Here is a 22,569-nt window from a genome sequence, read left to right as displayed (position 1 = left end):
AAGAGGTGGCAGAAAGAATATAAGAGCCAAAGGAAGGGTAGGACTCCTTACAACGTGCTCCTCCAGACACAAAAAGGTCTGGATATCCATGACCTCACCGTGCCTGACACTACCTACACGAGACCATCATAAGAGGAGGAAAAGATCATGACATCAAAATAAAAGAGAGACTGATTGAGATGGGGAGGGGATATGATGGAGAATGGAATTTCAAAGGGGAAAGTGGGGGTTGGGAGGGAGGATATTACCATGGGATACTTTTTATAATCATGGAAAATGTTAATAAAAATTGAGAAAAACAAACAAACAAACAAACATGAGTTGGGCATTGTGGCAGAGGTAGGAGGATCACCGTGAATTTGAGGCCACCCTGAGACATGTGAATTCCAGGTCAGCCTGGGCTAAGCAAGACCCTATCTCAAAAAATAAAAATAAGAAATGAAAAAGTAAACATGTTAAAAGATGGAGACAGCTTCCTTTGAGACCCAGACACACTTTGTGCTGGAATTCACTATGTAGTCTCAGGGTGATTTCAAACTCATAGTGATCCTCCTATCTTTGCCTTGAATGCTAGAATTAAAGGCGTGAGCCACATCTGGCTTCAGGTTACCAAAAAAAAAAAAAAAAAAAAAAAAAAAAAAAGAAGTACCTTTCCTACCATAAACAATCTATTGGCATGCAACTTATAGCATGCACACACATGTGCAAAATGGATACACATCACTCTATACACATAAATTACTTCCAATGTATTCCAGAAAAGTTTGTAACTATCTTACAATACACACATGCATAGAATTGTTATGTCATCCCACACAAACACACATACTCAAAAACCAATTTAATACCAATGGAGAAAAGTAATGAGATACAAATCTCACACTACTAAACTAGACACAGGATCGCAACTCACATTCACACACTCGTGGGAATGGCATGGCTTACCTGTAAGCAGATGTGTTGAACGGCATATAAACATCATGAACATCTCATGTTTCTGCAGACCTCTGTCCTCAGAGCAGGGTAGTTTCAGCCTGGTTGAAAATGGTTGGCTAGTAGACCCTGGAGCAGTGAGATTGAAGAACCACTTTCCCAAGAATAAGGGGAGATGGTCCATCTCCTCCAAGCAGAGGGGAATGTAAATTCCAGAGCAGAACCCGGGCACTGTGGTGCACACCTTTAATTCTAGCACTCAGGAGGCAGAGGTAGGAGAATTGCTGTGAGTTCAAGGCCACCCTGAGACTGCATAGTGGATTCCAGGTCAGCCTGTGATACAGAGAGACTCTACCTCAAAACAAACAAACAAAAAAGTTAGATACAGAGGCTGGTGGTGTGGCTCTGTGGTAAAGTGGTTGCCTGGTATGTGCCAGCCCCAGTAGTACATACACACTCACAAACAGACATACTATCTCACATTGTACATAAAAAAAAATCCCCATATGACACTACATCCACAAATGAGAAAAACAAGGCCCTTCATCCCTTTAAGATGAATAGGTCTGAGGGGTGGGGACAGACAGAATACAGTCCTGAGGTGTGGGCAGCAAGCTGGGCTGCAGACACTTTGTTACCTCTGCTTTGTGTCTTTAGTGAGTCCTAGGGCTAAATAGGGTGGAGAGGAGGTAGACACCCCAGGTGCTTAGCCTGTGGAGACCAAATGGAGCCTGGCAACAGCAAGCAGAGCCCAGCCTCAGGAAGAAAATAAACATCCTCAGTTCCAGCAATTGCTCCCTTCCATGTCCAGGAGGATAAAGTCACAGGGTCATTTCTGAGGCAGCCTGAGAATCTGGATCCTGATGTGCTGACATGGTCCCTGTTTGGGGTGGGGCATCCTGCGTGGGCTTCCAGCACCTGAGCCCTGGGTGGACGTTCGAGGAGCAAGTGAGTCATCATGCAGACATGGGAGGGAGGCGGGATGCTGAAATCAGACAGGTCTGGGAGGCTCTGCACAGCTGTGTGTGGGCGCCTGGAGGGGATGCCTGGCGGGCTGGGTGGCACAGTGGTTCATGGCCAGAAGGGTCAGTCTTCCTGCCACCTTTTGTTTTCCAGGGCCTGTGCCAGTCAGTCTTTACCCCAGGCATTTGGGATGGACAGATGGCCTCCTGCTCTCTTATCATAAACATTCTGTGGGAGAGCTAGCTCGTAAATAGCCAGACTGGCTTTCTGGACCCATGTCACTGTAGAGGACATTTATTTATTTATTATTTTGTTTTTTCAAGGTAGGGTCTCTCTCTAGCCCAGGCTGACCTGGAATTCACTATGTAGTTTCAGCTCACTGTGATCCTCCTACCTCAGCCTGCTGAGTGCTGGGATTAAAGGTGTGTGCCACCATGCCTGGCCTCCATTGCTTGATTTTGAACCCAGTACTGTTTGGGAAAGACACATTGATTTGAGAAGCCTCACTTAATGTTGGTTTGGGCTGCTGACAGAAGTCTGAATTTGTTTTCAAATAAAAAGTAAGGACAGCTGGGTGTGGCGGCATAAACCTTTAATCCTAGCACTTGGGAGGCAGAGGTAGAAGGATCACTGTGAGTTTGAGGCCAGCCTGGGACTGCCAAATGAATGCCAGGTCAGCCTGAGCTAGAGTGAGACCCTACCTCAAACAAATGAACAAAAAAGGAGAGACACTGAACATAGATTTAGCCTAACTGGGGGTTGAATGTTAAACAGGCCCCTGAGGATCAATTCTAAGAAGGCACAGCTTTGTGTGATCATCAAAGATGTCTCCAAGATGTGGCTCTCTCAAGGTATGTACACACTGTCCACTGAGAGTATCTAAGGATGGAAACTGTGTTCAGTAGACAGGAAGCCAGGGTGAGGGAATATCTTTGTTTCTCTCTCATTGGGTATTGAACCTAGGACCTTACTATGGAAGAACTCTATCACTGAGCTAAGTTTCTGCTGCAAGTTGCCCTTGTTAATTCTGCCTTGGGAACTAATGCAGAAGTCCTGTGAGAGCCGGGCGTAGTGGCACACACCTTTAATCCCAGTTCTCCAGAGGCAGCAGTGGGAGGATTGCCTTGAGTTCAAGACCACTCTGAGACTACATAGTAAATTTCAGGTCAGCCTGGGCTTGAGTAAGACGGTACTTTGAACACCCCCACCAAAAAAATAAGAACACAACCAGGGCTGGGGAGATGGCTCAGTGGTTAAAGGCATTTGCTTTCAAAGCCTGTAGGCCCAGGTTCAATTCCCTAGTACCCACATAAGCCAGATCCACAACGTGGCACATGAGGCAAGCTCAACAGACTGACTTTTTTCTTTTTCTTTTTAAGTATATATTTTCTCTCTCTCTCTCTCTCTCTCTCTCTCTCTTTCTGAGGTAGGGACTCACTCTAGTCCAGGTTGACCTGGAATTCACTATGTAGTCTCAGGGTGGCCTCGAATTCATGAGGATCCTCCTACCTCTGCCTCCCGAGTGCTGGGATGAAAGGTGTGCTTCCAGGCTTCCACTTTCTTTTTTGAAAAATATATTTAGGGCTGGAGAGATGGCTTAGTGGCTAATGCACTTGCCTACAAAGCCAAAGGATCTCAGTTTGATTCCCCAGGACCCACATAAGCCAGATGCACAAGGTGGCACACATGTCTGGAGTTCATTTGCAGTGGCTGGAGGCCCTGACAAGCCTATTCTCTCTCTCTCTCCATCTTTCTCTCTCTCAAATAAATAATTAAAAAATAAAATATTTTTTGAAAGTATTTTATTTATTCACAAGCAGGTGTGGGGAAGAGGGAGAGAGAGGAGACGAAAAAGGAGAGAGAGATAGAGTGAGAGAGAGAGAGAATGAGAATGGGCATGCCAGGGCCTCTAGCCACTATAAACAAACTCCCAATAATGGGTCACTGTGCATCTAGCTTTATGTGGTACTGAGGAATTGAACTCAGGTCATTAGGCTTTGCAAGCCAAGTGCCTTAACTACTGAGCCATCTCTCCAGCCTTACCCTTTTTCTTTAAAAAAATTTTACTGAAGCCAGGCATGGTGGCACATGCCTTTAATCCCAGCACTAGGGAGGCAGAGGTAGGAGGATCACGATGAGTTCGAGGTCACCCTGAAACTACATAGTGAATTCCAGGCCAGCCTGGATTAGAGTGAGACCTTACCTCAAAAAACCAACCAACCAACAAACAAAAAATTATGGGGGACTGGAGATATAGATGGCTTTGAGGTTAAGGAACTTGTCTGCAAAGCCTAATGAGCTGGGTTTGATTTTCCAGTACCTATGTAAGCCAGATGTACTAAGTGGCACATGTATTGGAATTCATTTGCAGTGGCAGTAAGCCTTAGCACACCCACATTCATTTTCTCTGTCAGTCCTTCTCTCTCTGGTGAATAATGAATAAAACAAAAAAGATTTAAAAAATTATTTATTGATGGGGGAGAGGTGGGAATTTTCCTGGTTTATTGTCTATAAGTATGGGAGCTGTTGATAAAAAGTTATTTATTGATATTTGTGTATGTGATTGTACATATGGGTGTGTTCACTGAGGTCAGAGAATTTGTCTGTACCCCATCTTCTTTGAGACAGGGCCTCTTGTTGCTACAAACAAGACTGGTCTCCAAGTGACTTTACATGGGTGATGAAGAATTGAACCAGAGTTGGCAGGCTTTGCAAGCAAATGTTGAGTCATGTCCCCTGTCCTTTTTCCCATTTCATTAAAAACAAAAAAACAGATAGAAGCTGGGTGTGGTGGTGCACACCTTTAGTCCCAGCAAACAGGAGGCAGAGGTAGGAGGATCACCATGAGTTCAAGGCCACCCTGAGACTACATAGTACATAGTAAATTCTAGGTCAGCATGAGCTAGAGTGAGATCCTATCTTGGAAAACCAAAAAAAAAAAAAAAAAAAAAAAAAAAGGAAAACAAAACAAACAAACAAACAAAAATCCCAGCTAGCAGGCTGGAGATAGCATAGAGGTTGAAGACACTTGCTTGCAAAATCTGCTGATCCAGGTTCGATTCTCTAGTAGCCATGTAAAGCCAGACAAAAAGTTGCACATGCAACTGAAGTTTGCATTGGCAAGAGGCCCTGGTGCACTCCTATATACAAAAAGTTGTCCTCCTCCTCCTCCTTTTTTTTGTTTTCCCAATTTTTTGAGGTAGGGTTTTGCTGTAGCCCAGGCTGAATTCACTATGTAGTCTCAGGCTGGCCTTGAACTCACAGTGATCCTCCTACCTCTGCATCTCCAGTGCTGTAATTAAAGGTGGGCACCAACATGCCTGGCAAAAACTTCTTGATAGAATCACATTAAGGTTATAGTTCAATTCAGTGAGAACATTGACTAAGATATCTTGAGTTTTTCAATCCATGAACATAGTATGTCTAGTTCTTTAGATCTTTGTTGGTTGTAAGTGTATTTTGTCATTAGTTTTGTTCCCATCTCTTCCACATAGATACAGTTTACAGAGGGGCATTTCACAACCTCAGTGAACTCAAAACATGGAAGGAGGAGGGTCAGCACAACAGAGATTTAGTCATGCGGGAAAGTAGCCACTGTGTTGCTCTTTGTATGATAGGCTCTGACACTACTCAGGCCAGCAGCTGGTGAGGGCAAAGTACAACCTAAGCCAGGGTGCTGGACAATGAAACTTGGGCACCCTTTCCCTGCCACCCAAGTAGAGAACAAGCTGTCAGCATCCCCAGCACAAGACAGCACCAAGCCACAGAGAAAGACTATGGGGAGTCAGGTCTGCAGGGAAAGGGCTGTGAACCATGGGGGAGAGGGAAGTGGACACAGTACACAGGGGACAGATGTGAAGGAAAAGGACAGGCCCATAGGGTGCTTTTATGAGTCTCAGAGAGTGGGATTGACCTTTTCAGGGTAATGATATTGCTCATTTTTCCTTATTGGACAAAACCTCAGGCAAAAATGGGAGACTCCATCTGACACATACACAACCCCTCCTCCCCTCTCAAAATACACCAAAGGCCAGAACCCCACAGTAAGCTTGTTCAGACATGTAGTGTTGAAAATGTGAGACCCATGAAGATAAACAGCAGGAATATTGAAAGGCAGAGGCCAGTCTGGGACACCTGAGCCTAGAATACCTCAGTAGGACTCATCTCAAAAAAAAAGTAAAGCAGGGGCTAGAGAGATTGCTCAGTGGTAAAGACACTTGCCTGCAAAGCCTAGTGACCTGGGTTTTATTCCCCCCACATGCACAAAATGGAGCATGCATATGGAGTGTGCAGTGGCTAGAGGCCCTGGCATGCCTATCCTCTCTCTCTCTCCCTGCAAATCAATAAATAAACAAATAAATAAAATTAAATTTAAAAAATTTAAAAGCTGGGCATACGCTGCATGCAGTTCAATGGGAGAGAGAGAAATTACCAGCGAAGATACTCAACAGTGGACAATGCAAGCCTTATACTTGGCCAGTCAAGCCAAATGAGCCAACGGGTGCAATAGTGGCACATCTGTTATGGGGGAAACCAACCACCCTCTAATTTGACTGGAGGCCCACTCCATGGGAGGAAATACATCCCTGATACTGAAAACCTACAACAGGGGTAGTCATGAGCCCTAGGGGTGTAACATCTGCTGCTGTCTGGCTAAATGTATATACTATGCTCACCAAACTGCCAGTAGCACTTCTCTTAATGTTCATACCCATATATTAATGCTACTCTCACTTTTGGTTAGAGAAGCTTCTCTTTTCAGATGGCAGTGACCTTGGGATGACTCAAAAGGAACCATGGTGCTGAGAAGAAGGGACAGAGGAGTGCTCAGCACTGCAATATCTCTATCATACTTCCCAAGGCTCAGGGTACATAGAATGTAAGAGCCAAAGGAAAAGCAGGACTCCTTACAATGTGCTCCTCCAGACGCAAAATGGCCTGGATATCCATGACCTCACAGTACCTGACACTACCTACACAAGACCATCATAATAGGAGAAAAAGATGATGACATCAAAATAAAAGACTGATTGAGAGGGGGAAGGGATATGATGGAGAGTGGAGTTTCAAAGGAGAAAGTGGGGGGAGGAAGGGAATTTTGATGGGATATTGTTTACAATCATGGATGTTGTCAATAAAAAATTTTTTAAAAATTAAATAAATAAAAAGCTGGGTATGATGGTGCATGTTAATTGCAGCACTCAGGAGGCAAGAGTTAGAAGGGTCACTGTAAGGTCAAGATCACCCTGAGACTACATAGTGAATTCCAGGTCAGCTTAGGCTACAGTGAGACCCTACCTCAAAAAAAAAAAAATTACCTGGGCATGGTAGTGCATGCCTTTAATCCCAGAATTTAGGAGGCAGAGGCAGGAGGATTGCTGTGAGTTCAAGGCCAGCCTGAGACTACATAGTGAATTTCAGGTCAGCCTGGGCTTGAGCCAAACCCTACCTCAAAAAACAAAAAGCAGCAGTGAAAGCAGTGGACACTGCAAGCCTTAACTTTGGCCAGCCAGGCCAAATGACTGAATTGGTGCAATAGTGGCATGTTTGTTATAGGGGAAACCAACTGCTCTCTAATTGGACTAGAGGCCTGCTCTGTGGGAGGGAATACATGTTTGGTACTGAAAACATAATCAAAAGTCTGTAATGGGGGAAGTCATGAGCCTTAGGAGTATAATGCCTGCTCTTGATTGACTAGATGCATATATTATGCTCACCAAACAGTCCTGTAAGTACTTTACTTAACATTCATACCTATATATTAGTGCTACTTTCACTTTTTTTGTTTTGTTTTTTGAGGTAGGGTCTCACTCTAGCCCAGGCTGACCTGGAATTCACTATGGAGTCTCAGGGTGGCCTCAAACTCATGGCAATCCTCCTACCTGTGCCTCCCTAATGCTGGGACTAAAGCTGTGTGCCCCGATGCCTGGCTTACTCTCACTTTTCTTTTTAGAGAAGCTTCTCTTTTCAGATGGTGGTGACCACTGGGATGACCCAGAAGGCACCATAGTGCTGAGAAGAAGTGATAGTAGAGTGTTCAGCATGGAAACATCTATCACACCCTTCAAGGTTCAGGGTCCATTGTGGAAGAGGTGGTGGAAAGAATGTAAGAGCTGAAGGAAGAGAAGGACTGCTTACAATGCAATCGTCCAGACAGAAATTGACCTTGATATCCATGGTCTCGCAGTGCCTGGCACTACCTTTACAAGACCCTCATAATAGGAGGAAAAGATGATGACATCAAAATAAAAGAGAGACTAACAGAGAGGGGGAGGGGATATGATGAAGAGTGGATTTTTGAAGGGAAAAGTGGGGGAAGGGGAGGGAGTTATCATCGTTTGTTGTCTGTAAGTATGGAAGTTGTCAATAAAGAAAAAACTGGAAAAAAAAAGCCAGGTGTGGTGGCGCACGTCTTTAATCCAGGAGAGGTAGGAGGATTGCCATGAGTTCGAGGCCACCCTGAGACTATATAGTGAATTCCAGGTCAGCCTGGGCTAGTGTGAGACCCTATATTGAAAACAAAATAAAAAAAATTTTTTAAAAAAAGAAAAAGCAAAACAGGGCTGGAGAGATGGCTCAGAGGTTAAAGGCACTTGCTTGCAAAGCCCATGTTCAAATCCCCCGTACCCACATAAAGCCAAACACACAAAATGACACATGCTTTCAGAGTTTGAAAAGAGGCCTGGCACCCATATTCTCTATCACAAATATATATCTCTATTGTGTGTGTTTGTGTGGCAAAGCAGGGCTGGGGAGATGGCTCAGTGGTTAAAGGTGTTTGCTTACAAGTCTGCTCAGCAGAATTGGACCTTCCACAGTAATCATGGAAAGCTGGACACAAAGTGGCACATGTGTCTGTAATCTCAATGCCAAGCCAGGGGAATCTGGAAGCTTGTAAGCAGCAAGCTAGGCCCTGTCTCTGAGGAAGGTGGAAGGAGAGAAGAAAACCCATGAAATTATCCTCTGACTTTCGCCTGCAGGCTATGGCATGCATACTCATATTATACACAGACACACAAATATATAATAAAAATACAAAGAAAATTAAAACAAACCCCAGAAAGATCAAAAAAGGAACCGTAACCTTGGGAGCAAGGCCACAAGAGGCCTCTTCATTGGGGGAATGTGCCTGCAGTCACTGACCCGCCAGTTCCCTTGCCTGGGCCGGACCCCACCCACCACATTGGTTTGTGCAGAGCCCTTGGCTCCACTGCTCTTAGGCAGCCTGACATCAAAGAGGCCAGGGTCAGGTGACTCCTGTCAGCTGCTTGGGCCCAAGGTCATGTGACTCCACTCCTCTGCCAAGCCTCTCTCTTCCCCACAGAAATGAACCACCTACCTGCAGCTCTTCCGCCTCCCCTCCCGTCCCAGTAACGCCCACTCCTTCCTCTCTAGAAGTCTAATACTTAGCTTGGATTGGAGGCTTTTTGGCACGCTGGTCCCAGCCTCCTTCAGGCTGGCCTCTGGCCAGTCACTGTGGCTTCTCCAAATCTCAACATTTTGGGGCGTGTGTGGGGCGGGGGAGACGACAAACGACACACCTTTCCTGCACTCATCCTAGTGGACGTGTCAACGGTGGGAGCCACACAGGCTGACAAAATCGGCCCTTGAGGAAGGGGACTTTATCCCTCCTTTAGTAGCAGAGATTTCCACTTTGGGCCTCTCAAGGAAGCCAAAGGAGGTCTAACTTCACCCCTGGCCCCTCCCTCCTGAGCTGTTCTTTGGGGCGGGAACTGACCTCATTGCCCCTCCCAGAATGGGTACACGGGCGTCCTGCCCACGCTCCTTGCCCTTAAGTGCGCGCGGCCGGGCTGTGGGAGGGCTGGACGGCCTGCGGACGGGGCGGGCATGGCGGGGCCTACGGAGACCGGGACAGGGGCCTCCGGGGACTGGACCGAGACAGCCGGGGCAGCCAGGGATGCGCTGCCCGGCCCCCGCACCTACGCGCGCCGCTGGGTCTTCCTGCTGGTGATCAGCCTCTTGAGCTGCTCCAATGCTATGGTACGGGAAGGGGCGCACGCGGGAGTTGGGCGGCCCGGGGATGGGGGATTCTGCCTCGCTTCATTTTCCTGGGGCCCCAGCACCCCATGTCTGCGCGCAGTCGTTGGGACCGACTTCGGGCCTTCTGGATCTCCAGGCAGCCGTTGGAAGAGCACAGAGCACAGGTTGGCAAGCAAGGGAGCTGGGGCTGCCAGTGTTCCTGGTCCCACCTCTGCAACCTGCTACACAGACTCCCTAGACCCTTGTTGCTGCGGTGAGAGGGTTAAAGTCCCTCCTTTCTCACCCCATCAGATGCAAGTGTACAATGTGAGAGTCTTTCACCACAGCCCAAAGGCCTGTCAGGTCACCCCATGCTTGGTCACCTGAGCCTGCGTGGAGACAGCACTTGCCACATATCTACCAAAAAGTGTGTAGAGGAATCTTTGGGAGATGCGGGGCCTCTCAGACTGTTGACAGCTACTTGGGCAGCTTTTAGGCCATTCAGCTGTAGGTGGCAACTGGACGCAGTGCAGGGGGTGCACACCTAAGTTGGGGATGGTGACCAGGGTTTATCATCTTCCAGCAGCCCACTGGCACCGCATGTGAAACTTCAGCGAGCTGATTCCCAGAGCCTGTTCTCTTTTGTTGCTGGGCTGGTTGTGGAAAGCCAGAGTTTGTTTTATTTATTTATTTATTATTTGTTGTTTTTTGAGGTAGGGTCTCGCTGTAGCCCAGCCTAACCTGGAATTCACTGTGTAGTCTCAGGGTAGCCTTGAACACTTGGCAATCCTCCTACCTCTGTCTCCCAAGTGCTGGGATTAAAAGTGTGCACCACTACACCTGGCTTCTTTTTTTAAAAAAATTAAGTAATTTATTTATTTGCAAGCAGAGAGAGAGAGAGAGAGAGAGAGAGAGAGAGAGAGAGAGAGAGAGAGAGAGAGAGAGAAAGAAACATGGGTTCCCCAGGGCCTCTAACTGCTGTAAATGAACTCCAGATGCATGTGCCACTTTGTGCAGTTGGATTTACATGAGTACTGGGGAATCAAACCTGGGTTAGACTTTGCAGGCAAATGCTTTAACCACTGCCCCATCTCTCCAACCCCAGAACCAGATTTAACCAAGCACGGGACACAGGTAGTTGCAGTGATTCCAGAAACTTCTCTACCTGTAACTGATTGCTATGATTTGGCTGCAGCGTTCACTTTTCTAACACTGGAGAACATAAGTGGATTTGGGCGGGTGGATGCCTAGGGGTGCAAGCAGCAATCTTCTTTAGCCTCCTCCAGCTGCTTCCTGGATTGGGGAAGTTCCTGGGACAGTCTTGTGATGTCTTGATGTCATTTTGGAGCAAACAGAAATCTTAACCTGACACCAAGAATTGGATTCTTGGCTGGGTTTCCATTGTTTACTCCATTTTCCTTGTGCCCCTGCTCCCTTGTCTGCAGCTGGTGTCCAGCCTCCTCAGTTCTGAAAGGGCAGAGCCTGGGGTGAGGCCAAGAAACAGCCCAGTGCTCTGCATGCAAGTATGTGGGACTGCCACTGCTCATGCACAGAAAAGGGCCACCAGAGCAAGCCTAGGTAAGGCTGAGAGCTAGTTGAATGGGTCCTTGTTCTGTGGGTACCTCCTCACATTCATTCCTTGCCCATACTAGACACATCTCTGCCTCCTCCGCCAATGGGCCACAGTTCTGGGAGGAACCAGGATAAAGCTGGAGGCTTGAAAAGTGGGCTCTGTTCCCTTTGTTCAGCACAGCAGGTTGTAAACACATCAGGCCTTCTGTCTGCTCTGTGAGGCCAGGCCAGAGGCAGCTGGGCCGCATGGAATGCTCTTGGAACCTGGAAGATTTGCCAGTTACACTGTTCTAAGGGGGGGGGGGGGGTGGGGGAAAAAAGGAAGAAAATGCAACTGTTTCCATTGCCCAAATTTGGTGTTTCCCTGAGGCTCTGGGTGGGGAAGCCTGGCTCTCTTTGCTTAGCTATGAAGGGTGTGGCTGGAGCTTGTCATCTTGAACAGAATTCATCAGGAACTTTGATTTGGCACACCCTTGTTGGTCCACACATCCCCCTGTCCTCCTTTCTGTGTTAAGTTTGAGGCACCTCTCCTCTCCACTCAGCCCCCCCCACCCCCCCCCCACCCCCGCACCTCTTTGATTGTGCACTGTATTATTTGCTTTGGGGAGGAGTTCCTACACTGGACAATGCCTAAGGCTGGCGAATGTTTCCTGCTCAGGAACGTTTCACCTTCCAGTCATCTATATGAACGGGCTGGCACATACCTAGATGTTTCTGTCTGAGAATCATTAGGCAGAGAGGGGCCATTGACCCTGTTCCAAAAGAAGAAACCCTGGGCTCTGAGCTCTGTGGTTTAGGGGTGTTCCCAACTCCAGGAAGGGTCTCTCTCTAGCCCAGGAGTTCACTATGTAGTCTCAGGCTGGTCTCAAACTCACGGCATCCTTCTACCTCTGCTTCCTGAGTTCTGGAATGAAAGGTGTGCGCTGCCACACCCAGCATGGTTTCCCTTTTTTGTCTTTGTTGCAGTCAGGTCTGCATTGCTGGCAGAAATCACTCAAGAGCAGTTTGTGGGAAAAAGAGTTTATTTTAGCTTACAGATGCGAGGGGAAGCTCCATGATGGCAGGGGAAAATGATGGCATGAGCAGAGGGTGGACATCACCCCCTCACCAACATCAGATGGACAATAACAACAGGAGAGTGTGCCAAACACTGGCAAGGGAACACTGGCTGTAATACCCATAAACCCACTCCAACAATACACTGTCTTCAGGAGATGTTAATTCCCAAGTCTCCATCTGCTGGGAACCTAGCATTCAGAACACCTGTTTATGGGGGGAACCCCTGAATCAAAACACCACATTCCACCTCTGGCCCAATAAACTGACAACCATCCATGATGTAAAATGCAATGCATTCAGTCCAACTTTAAAAGTCCCCATAATTTTTATGACTCCCAATGATGATCAAAATCCCCATAGTCTGAAGTCATTTACCTGAGCCATAATACCAAAAATAAACCAAAAAAACCCAAATGGCACAGAATACACATTCATACTGCAAAAGATGGCATTGGGCATAGCAAAGAAACAGTCAATCATTACAAGATTTAAAACAACCAGGGCAAACATCAAACTCTGTAGCTCCAAGTCCAACAACTCTAGCCAGTGACAAATCTTCAAGTCCGATAATTCTAACAAGCAGCAAGTCTCTGGAGTTCCAATTCTGCCCCTCCAGGTAGACTACTCATAGTCCTAGAAAACTTCACTGGGGCCAGCAGCTTTCCTTAGCAGCCATCAGGTGGTCCTGGCATCTCCACTGGGCCTCCACTGCAACCCACCGTCGTCCATCCTTACAGCTCTATCAGGTCTTCATGCAGGCATCCAGCAAACCTGCTTCATATGCTTATTTCCAAAACACAAGACCATGTTGCAAATTCAATGACCATCTTTTTCCATAATACTAGGTGGGGTGCCAATTTGTTAATCCATGTGGGAATAAAGCAGACTTTGAAGAACAGGACACTCCTTGAGCATTCAGGCCCCTTCAAAAGTATATTTTTCCTCTTGCCCCAATGCAGATCAGTAGGCCCAATCCCAAAGGTTGTAGTCTCTCATATAATTGCAGCTGAATGGGCAGCAGTTGCAGCCCAAATCTTTCTTTTTTTTTTCTGTGCCATAACCCTCTGCTCACACCAGTCCATTTCTATTCAAAGCAACCCTGTACAAGTTCTTAGGACATGGGCATAACAGCAAGCCTCTCACACTTCTAGCCCAGTCCAGGCACAGCTCTTTCTCACCCTCACAAGCCAAACCTCACAGTCCATAGTTCTTACTGCATTCAGTTCTTTCAACTCTGACCGGAATAGTCCATTAAGCTGTACTTACAGCACTGCAAGGCATCTCTTAGGTCAAGGTTTCAAATCCTTCCACATTCCTCTTGAAAATCAGCTTCAAAGGGCCAAAGCTACACAATCAGGGTTCAAGCAGCAATGACACCACTCTTGGTACCAACTTTACTGTTGCAGTCCGGTTTGCATTGCTGGCAGAAATCACCTGACCAAGAGCAGCTTTTGGGAAAAAAAAAAGTTTATTTTGGCTTAAAGACTTAAGGGGAAGCTCCATGACGGCAGGGGAAAATGATGGCATGAGCAGAGGGTGGACATCACCTCCTCGCCAACATTAGGTGGACAATAGCAACAGGAGAGGGTGCCTAACATTGGCAAGAGGACACTGGTTATAATATCCCTAAGCTCACCCCAAACAATACACTGCCTCCAGGAGGCGTTAATTCCCAAATCTCCATCAGCTGGGAACCAAACATTCAGGACACCTAAATTTGCCAGGCGTGGTGGCACATACCTTTAATCCCAGCACTTGGGAGGCAGAGGTAGGAGGATCTCCATGAGTTCAAGGCCACCCTGAGAATACAGAGTGAATTCCAGGTGTGGGCTAGAGTGAGACCCTTCCTCGAAAAAACAAAAAACAAAACAAAACAAAACAAAAAACTCCCAGGATACCTAAATTTATGGGTGACACCTGAATCAAACCACCACCCTGCCCCTGGCCTTGTTTGCTCACTGCTCTCCCCCCCAGGCCCCCTGTTCTTGGCCATCTGAATGTCTGTTATGGAGTTTCCACCACACACCAGGTCTCACAGTGTGCTCTTTGTCCATCCTGTCTCAGCACGTTGCACATCCATGTAACTGGGGAACAGGGTTCCCACCTCCCCTCACCTTGTCTTCTTTTTCTGTCTTCCTAAGCTTTGCCATCCCACCTTCTCAGTGTCCAGGCTCAGCCAGGTCCCTGAGGTTCTTGTTTCACATTTTTTCCTTGCCCACAGCTAAGTCTCAGCTGTCCACGTGCCTCCTTCAACCACATTCAACAATATCTCCCAGACAGTGGACACACTTGCTACTGATGGACCTCAGCCTCCTCAGAGGCTCAGGCTAACTCTGGTGGGGTTCATAGTCTGTAGACTCTGACCAGGTTGTTAGCCTCTGCATCTTCCTCCAGGCTGGTCCACTGTCCACTACTGGACAAGCTGTGGGCTCTGCCTGGGTACCTTCTTGGGGGATGACAGGATGGCCCAGAGTTCCTCATAGGCTGTGTTCCCATGGCCTTTACAGGCTGTGGTGGTTTGATTCAGGTGTCCCCCATAAACTTAGGTGTTCTGAATGCTAGGTTCCCAGCTGATGGATATTTGGGAATTAATGCCTCCTGGAGGGAGTGTATTGTTGGGGGCGGGCTTAAGGGCTTTATAGCCAGGTTCCCCTTGCCAGTGTTTGGCACACCCTCCTGTTGCTGTGGTCCATCTTATGTTGGCCAGGGGGTGATGTCTACCTTCTGCTCATGCCATCATTTTCCCCTGCCATCGTGAAGCTTCCCCTCGAGCCTGTAAGCCAAAATAAATCTCTTTTTCCCAAAAGCTGCTCTTGGTTTGGTGATTTCTACCAGCAATGCGAACCGGACTGCAACAGTAAAGTGGTACCGAGGAGTGGGATTGCTGCTAGACACCTGACTGTGTGGCTTCAGCCTTTTGTAGCTGATTTTCAACAGGAAAGTGGAAGGATTTGAAACCTTGGCCTAAGAGATGCCTTGCAGTGCTGTAAGTACAGCTTGATGGTCTATCCTGGTCAGAGCTGAAAGACCTGAAGGCAGTAACAACTATGGACTGTGAGGTTTGGCTTATGAGGGTGAGAAAAAGCTTTGCCTGGACTGAGCTAGCAGTTTGTGTGAGAAGCTTGCTCTTGTGCCCGTGTCCTGAGAAGTTGTGCAGGGTTGCTTTGCGTAGAAATGAACTGGTGTGTGCAGAGGGATATGGCACAGAAAGAAAAATCTTTGGGTGAACTGTTGCCTGTTCAGCTGCAACTGAGAGATTACAACCTTTGAGACTGGGCTAGCTGACCTGCGCTGGGGCAATGGAAAGAATGTCAACTCTTTAGAAGGGGCCTGAGTGCTCAAGGAGTGTCCTGTTCTTCAAAGTCTGCTTTATTCCCCCCTGGATTAACAAATTGGCACCCTACCTGGTATCGTGGAGTATAAGAAATGCTGGAAAGAGGGTCATTGAGTTTGCAACACAGTCTTGTGTTTTGGAAATGGCCATGGGCAGTGTGAAGTAGGTTTGCTGGTTGCCTGCACAGAGACCCCATGGGGCCATGAGGATGAACCGTGGCTTGCAGTGGAGACCCAGTGGAGATGCCGGGACCATGAGATGGCTGCCAAGGAGCTGCCGGCCTCAATGAAGTTTTCCAGGACTGTGAGTAGCCTAGCTGGAGGGGCAGAATTGGAATGCCAGAGACTTGTTGCTGGTTAGAATTACCGGACTTGAAGATTTGTCACTGGCTAGAGTTGCTGTACTTGAAGCTATAGAGTTTGATGTTTTCCCTGGTTGTTTTAAATCTTATATTGGTTGAATGTTTCTTTGCTATGCCCAATGCCATCTTTAGCAGTGTGAATATTTATTCTGTGCCATTATGGGTTTTTTGAGGTTATTTTTTGGTATTACAGCTCAGTTAAAAGATCTTGAACTATGGGGATGTATGAACATCATTGGAATTGATAAAAAATATGGGGACTTTTAAAGTCAGACTGAATGCATTGTATTTTACATCATGTATGGATATCAGTATATGGGGGCCAGGGGTGGAATGTGGTGGTTTGATTCAGGTGTCCCCCATAAACTTAGGTGTTCTGAATGCTAGGTTCCCAGCTGATGGAGATTTGAGAATTAACACCTCCTGGAGGGAGTGTATTGTTGGGGGTGGGCTTATGGATGTTATAGCCAGGTTCCCCTTGCCAGTGTTTGGCACACTCTCCTGTTGCTGTTGTCCACCATATGTTGGCCAGGGGGTGATGTCCATCCTCTGCTCATGCCATCATTTTCCCTGCCATCGTGAAGCTTCCCCTCGAGCCTGTAAGCCAAAATAAATCTCTTTTTCCCAGAAGCTGCTCTTGGTTAGGTGATTTCTACCAGCAATGCGAACCGGACTGCAACACAGGCATATCCATATGCTTGTCCCTTGGCTGGTCATGTGGGGTCACAGGCTTGAACTAGGGCAGAGGTGGCTGAGTGGTATGTGGCCCCAGGACTAACTCTTGTGTGTCTTGCAGCTGTGGCTCAGCTTTGCACCTGTGGCGGACACCATCACCCAACACTTCTTTCTGTCCATGGATCAGGTCAACTGGCTGTCACTGATCTACCTCTTGGTATCCATCCCATTTGGCATGGCAGCCATCTGGGTCCTGGATTCTGTTGGGCTCCGAGGGGCGGTGAGTCAGGTCTCACCCCACACCTGTTTGGGGTGGGTGGGCCCTCTGCTTTCAAGTATAGGACCAGGATCCACTAGCCCTATTGACTAGGCCATCCAGGCACAGCTTCCAAGGTTCAGAGGTTGGAAGCTGGGGTGTTCCTCTGGGCTGGAGATGGGCATCAGGAGACTTGGGGGATGGAAAGTCCAGCTGGTACGTAGCCTTCTGATTGTCCATTTCAATCTCAATGCAGACCATCCTGGGAGCATGGCTGAACCTTGCTGGCAGTATGCTTCGGGCCCTGCCCTCCATGGCTGTAGGAATCCCCAACCCCTTTTTCTTCTTCATGAGTGGCCAAAGCCTCTGTGCCCTCGCCCAGACACTGGTTGTCTTTTCTCCAGCCAAGCTGGCTGCCTTGTGGTTCCCAGAGCAGCAGCGAGCCACAGCCAACATGATCGGCACTATGTGTGAGTCCAGAGGTGCAACCTCTGCCATCTGGGCTCAGCCTTCGGCCCCTACCTGGATGCATGTCTTCTGCTCCTGTTGGGCCAAGGCCAAGGTGCCTGAGCCAGGAAGACATCCCCCAAGGGCTGGGGCAAGGCCTGTGCAACTGAGATAACAGCTCTTTGTTTATCTAGCAAACCCCCTGGGCATCCTTGTGGCCAATGTCCTGTCACCTGCCCTGGTCAAGAAGGCAGAAGACATCCCCATAATGGTGAGGGGCTCATGAGCATGCATGTATCATGTGTGCTCATGTGTTTGCACATAGACAAATAGTGTAAATTTGTGTGTGGTATATATGGTGGGTGTACCTGTATGTGGTGTGTGGTATATGCATATATAATCCATGTGCACACACCTGTTGGTATGACACACCTAGGTGTGTTAGCATGACCAGCTTCTTATATGAGGGTGAGTCTGGAAGCCTGGGATGTTGAACTGGTGTTATCATGGAGGGACTCATCTTTGAATGGTATTCTGAAAGCCTACGCTCTGTGTGAAGCCACTTGGAGCAAGTGAGGGTGGAGTGGAACAGCCTCCCACAGGCCCTGGGTTCACTGACTCTGCAGGTTGAAGGCAGGTGGCAGCAGGAAGGTGGGCAGAGCAGACTGAGGCAGATGGGGCTGTATGCAGTGACGTGGTCTATGGCACATCTGCATTCTCTCCCCAGCTTGGTGTCTATATTGCTCCTGCTGCCCTTGCTTGCCTGCTGGCCACTGCCTGCCTCTGGGAGAATGTGCCCCCAGTCCCGCCCTCTGTCGGGGCTGCCAGCTCCACCTCAGAGGATTTCTCCCACGGACTCAAGCTGGTGGGTGTTGCGGACCATGGAGGCAGGAAAGCTCTGCTCAGAAGCCTGTGGGGGTCCTGGGCTGATGGTTGTCTTCCCCCACAGCTCATAAAGAACAAGGCTTACGTCATCCTGGCTGTGTGCTTCGGTGGTGGCATCGGCGCCTTCACCAGCTTCTCAGCCCTCCTGGAGCAGATCCTCTGTGCCAGTGGCTATTCCAATGTGAGTGGCAGCCTTGCCCATGGAGGGGACTATGCCTCTTCAGGGGTTGCTGTTTCAAGTCCTCAGCATCCACTATGATGGAGGTGGTGCTCATCTACATCTGGGTCATGCCCTCTGTCCCCTGGCACAGTGGTGGGTGTGGGTCTGCTTAGGATGCATAGACATTAGGACCTGTGGTGCATTTGTGATGGTAGCTCCTTCCTTTTAGTGGGATACGCAGTGCAAGAACCCTCATCTTGGGAACTGCCCTGGTGATGGCATGTGTCCTGAGCAGCTCTTGTGGCTCCCTGTCCCATGATGGTTCCTAGCATCCATCTTCTCCCTACCTCTAGGAGTTCTCCGGCCTTTGTGGGGCTCTCTTCATCGTGTTTGGGATCCTAGGGGCACTGATTCTGGGCCTGTATGTGGATCGGACCAAACACTTCACTGAGGCTACCAAGATTGGCCTGTCCCTGACCTCCATGACCTTTGTGGCCTTTGCACTGGTGAGTCCCTTGGAGCCAAGAATGTGCTTGAACACCCATGATCAAGGGTACCCTGGCAGGTCGGTGGTGGCAAAGGCCAGGAGGGATAGTGGTGGCTTAGCCCAAGCTAGTGCCTTGATCTCAGGCCCGGCTTTGTCCTGTCTGATGGCCCTGGGTGGGTCAGGGCTTCATTGCCACACCCCTCAGCATCCAACCCAGGAGCTCATGGGGGAGCTGACTTGTCTCACTGCTCCCTCTGCTCCATCGTGGCCTCTGCTTTTTTGTTATTCCCAGGTATCCCAGCTGCAGGGACAGACCCTGGCCCTGGCGGCCATTTGTTCTCTGCTTGGGCTCTTTGGTTTCTCGGTGGCACCTGTGGCCATGGAGCTGGCAGTTGAATGCTCATTTCCCGTAGGCGAAGGTTCCTCTGCAGGCTTGATCTTTATCCTGGGGTAAGTGTCCCTCTGCACTGGCCACTTCTCTTAGAGCCCCTCCTTCACCTTGCCCCAGCTGTATGTCTCATAAACCTCTACTGCCACCCTCCATGAAGCAAGTAAGCTTGCTCTGGCCAGGGCTGGGCAAGGACCCAGTGTGTGTGTGCAAATCTAGACCAGCCAGTGGGCCCACATGGACCGGGCAGTGTGCTGCTCTGGGAACGCTAGATGGCACAGTAAATGGCTTTGATGTTGACCCCCTCCTAAGTGACCAGCTCTGGTGGGCAGGCAATGCTGCTTCCCTGGCTAAGGGCCCTGTATGTCCAGGCAGGCCGAGGGTGTGCTTATCATGCTGCTACTGATGGCGCTGACTGTGAAGCGCACAGGGTCATCCTTCTCTACCTGTGGGCATGGTGAGGACCCTCTGGACTGGACAGGTGAGTGACCAGAAAGCGGGGGTTAGGGGGCTAGGAGGCTTGGCCCAGTCAGGGACCTTGTTCTTTCCTCTCCTGGGTGCTGGGCGTTGTAGGTATAGCATGGGGGCCGGGGTCAGGTGCGTGGGCTCAGTTGGTGGGTGTGGCCCAAATACCCCGACAAAAATGCAACTTCAGTCAGGCATAGTTGCACACACCTTTAACCCCAGCACTCAGGAGGCAGGGGTGGGAGGACTGGCATGAGTTTGAGGCCAGCCTGAGAATACATAGTGAATTCCAGGTCAGCCTGGGTTTAGAGTGACACCCTACTTTGAAAAAACAAAAACAACAAAAAAATACAACTTCAGTACCCCATGTAAGGTGTTTCAAATGCCAGAGGAACACACACACACACACACACACACACACACACACACACACACACGGGGGGAGGGAGAGAAAGACAGAGATATAGATCAGAGAGGAAAAGGAAGATTCAAAGGCAGAGATAGATATACAGAGATAAAGATGGACAGAGACTGACAGAGATAGAGAGACAGGGACAGAGAAAAAACCCAGAGAAAAGGTTGCAGCTTGAGTTCAATTCCCCAGTACCCATATTAAGCCGGATGTACAAAGTGGCACATGTATCTGGAGTTCATTTGCAGTGGCAGGAGGCTCTGGTGCACCCATTCTCTCTCTCAAAAAAAAAAAAAAAAAAAAAAAAAAAAAAATTATATATATATATATATATATATATATATATATATATATATATATATAAACAGAAAGAGAAAGAAGCCAGGTGTGGTGGCAAACACTTTTAATTCCAGCACTCAGGAGGTACAGGTAGGAGGATTGCTGTGAGTTCGAGGCCACCCTGTTCGAGGCCACCCTGAGACTACATAGTGAATTTCAGGTCAGCCTGGGCTAGAATAAAACCCTATCTTGAAAAACAACAACAACAAAAAACCAAAACCAAAACAAAAAGCAAGCAAGAGAGAAAGATTAGACAGAACAAAGATATACAGTGACAGGGTCAGAGAGAGAGAGAGAGAGAGATACAGAGATTTACTGATGGGAGTGGGTAGAGATCAGGATGGTGTTGCATAACTATGTCCTGACCCATACCCCATACTCCTGACCTCAGAGCCCACAACTCTTAGCACTTGGGTCTGGAAATGTCCTTGGGGCCTCAGGGAGCTGGTAACAGCTGTTTCCATGCCTCTTAATGGAGTCAACTGGGTCAGGTCTACCCAGGTTCAATTATGGTGGGGGCTCTGGCTGCCTGGGCAGCTGTGGGATAGAGGTTTATTTGTGCCCTCAGTGTCCCTGCTAGTGCTGGCCAGCCTGTGCGCCCTCTTCACCTGTGTCATGGTGCTCTTCTTCCACACCCCGTACCGGCGCTTGGAGGCGGAGTCTCTAGGACACCCTGTACCCAGGACTTGCGCTGTGGAGCCAGAGATTATGAGTCCTACCCCAAAGTCACTGCTCCAGTCTCCTGGCTTGCCACTCCCAGCTGGTCCCCTACAGGAAGTTCCTGGTCCTGTTTCTGCCCCCCAAGAGCCCCCAGAGCATGCAGAAAATGTGACCAGGGCTGTCTAATGAAGGTAGGCTGGCGTCTCCTTGACTGGGTTAGCCATGCTAAGAGATCCATCAGGGACTGAGGGCCCTTAGCATACCAAGGACACAGCAAGGTGACCTTTTGACCTTCAGGCAGACTGTGGGGGTGAAGCTGGAAGATCTGCTAAATTGGCCAGGTGGAATGGACCCTGGTCAAGCCTGTGGCCACTCCAGGGAAGGTCCATTCAGGGGCAACATGGATGTGCCTGTGGTCTGGCATGAGAAGCAAGGACTGAGGGGGGTCCTGAGGGCCATGGCATGGGTGGACTGGAGTGCACAGATGTGGGAAGGCCTTGTCTCCTCTGGTTGCCACTGTGTGACCAGACACAGCCTATAGCAAGGGTAGCACAGAGGACTATGGGCCAGGCTTGCCTGAGAGGGGAGCACAGTGAGAAAAATCTCCATAGAGGAATCCCAGGATTAGAACTTTGGCCTGGAAACACCCCAAGAAAACCCAGGCAGACACTTGCAAGTCCATGGGCCCACATTTATTGAATTGGCATAGCCTGATGGGTGGGGAGGCCCATTCCTCCTTCTCCTCCCAGTGTGAGCTTATAACTCTGTCTTATAGTCCAGTCCTACATCAGTGAAGTGAACTCCAGCATCTGGTCCACCTGTGAGTGAGCCAGTGGTGGGGAAGGGAGGTCAGGTTGGGAAATGATAGGATCCTAGGTTCCATCCACCCAGATGCAATAAATACAGAAATTGAACTTCATCCAGGGGACTCTATGTTTTATTTTGCATGCAGGAATGGAGGACTGAAGGATGGACTACCACAAGGGGCAGAGCCAGGAAAGGTGCAGGGGAGGGAAGGGATGGGGGTGGTGGTATATGGTATGTGGCATACAGGATGAGTCGGACTCCTACCCCTCCCCCCACCATTATCTATCTAGTCAAGGGTGAGCTGATGTTTAGCCTGGGCCTTTGGGTACCATGAGGATATGAGGAAGGTGTCAGTGTCCCAGGAGGTCTTGGTACCATATGTAGGG

At 48.7% G+C, this 22,569-nt stretch overlaps 1 protein-coding gene across 2 annotated transcripts; it reads left to right on the top strand.

The window, feature by feature from the left end:
• Nucleotides 1-9,777: 9,777 nt before the first annotated feature.
• On the top strand, nt 9,778-22,295 carry Slc49a3 (solute carrier family 49 member 3). 2 transcript variants are annotated; one of them, XM_004656135.2, is made up of 10 exons: nt 9,778-9,897; nt 16,999-17,157; nt 17,390-17,603; nt 17,775-17,851; nt 18,308-18,445; nt 18,530-18,646; nt 18,979-19,131; nt 19,405-19,562; nt 19,872-19,981; nt 21,285-22,295. In XM_004656135.2, the coding sequence occupies exons 1-10, from the start codon at nt 9,895-9,897 to the stop codon at nt 21,560-21,562; spliced, it is 1,407 nt and encodes a 468-aa protein (XP_004656192.2). In that variant the 5' UTR covers nt 9,778-9,894; the 3' UTR covers nt 21,563-22,295. The 2 variants fall into 2 exon arrangements, with proteins under 2 accessions (XP_004656192.2, XP_045017703.1); XM_045161768.1 differs by lacking the exon at nt 17,390-17,603 and adding an exon at nt 11,322-11,454 and having other exon boundaries at nt 9,805-9,897.
• The last annotated feature ends 274 nt before the right edge of the window (nt 22,296-22,569 follow it).

The sequence above is a fragment of the Jaculus jaculus genome, chromosome 11 (genome assembly GCF_020740685.1).
Source record: "Jaculus jaculus isolate mJacJac1 chromosome 11, mJacJac1.mat.Y.cur, whole genome shotgun sequence".
Taxonomy (NCBI): Eukaryota; Metazoa; Chordata; class Mammalia; order Rodentia; family Dipodidae; genus Jaculus; species Jaculus jaculus.
This window is presented reverse-complemented; position numbering and strand designations above follow the sequence as displayed.

Bases quoted from the DNA above. Each gene is read 5' to 3' on its own strand.
- Slc49a3 (XM_004656135.2), top strand. The intron at 17,158-17,389 runs GTGAGTCAGGTC...ATCTCAATGCAG, and splicing joins CTGTTGGGCTCCGAGGGGCG to ACCATCCTGGGAGCATGGCT. The intron at 18,446-18,529 runs GTGGGTGTTGCG...CTTCCCCCACAG, and splicing joins TCTCCCACGGACTCAAGCTG to CTCATAAAGAACAAGGCTTA.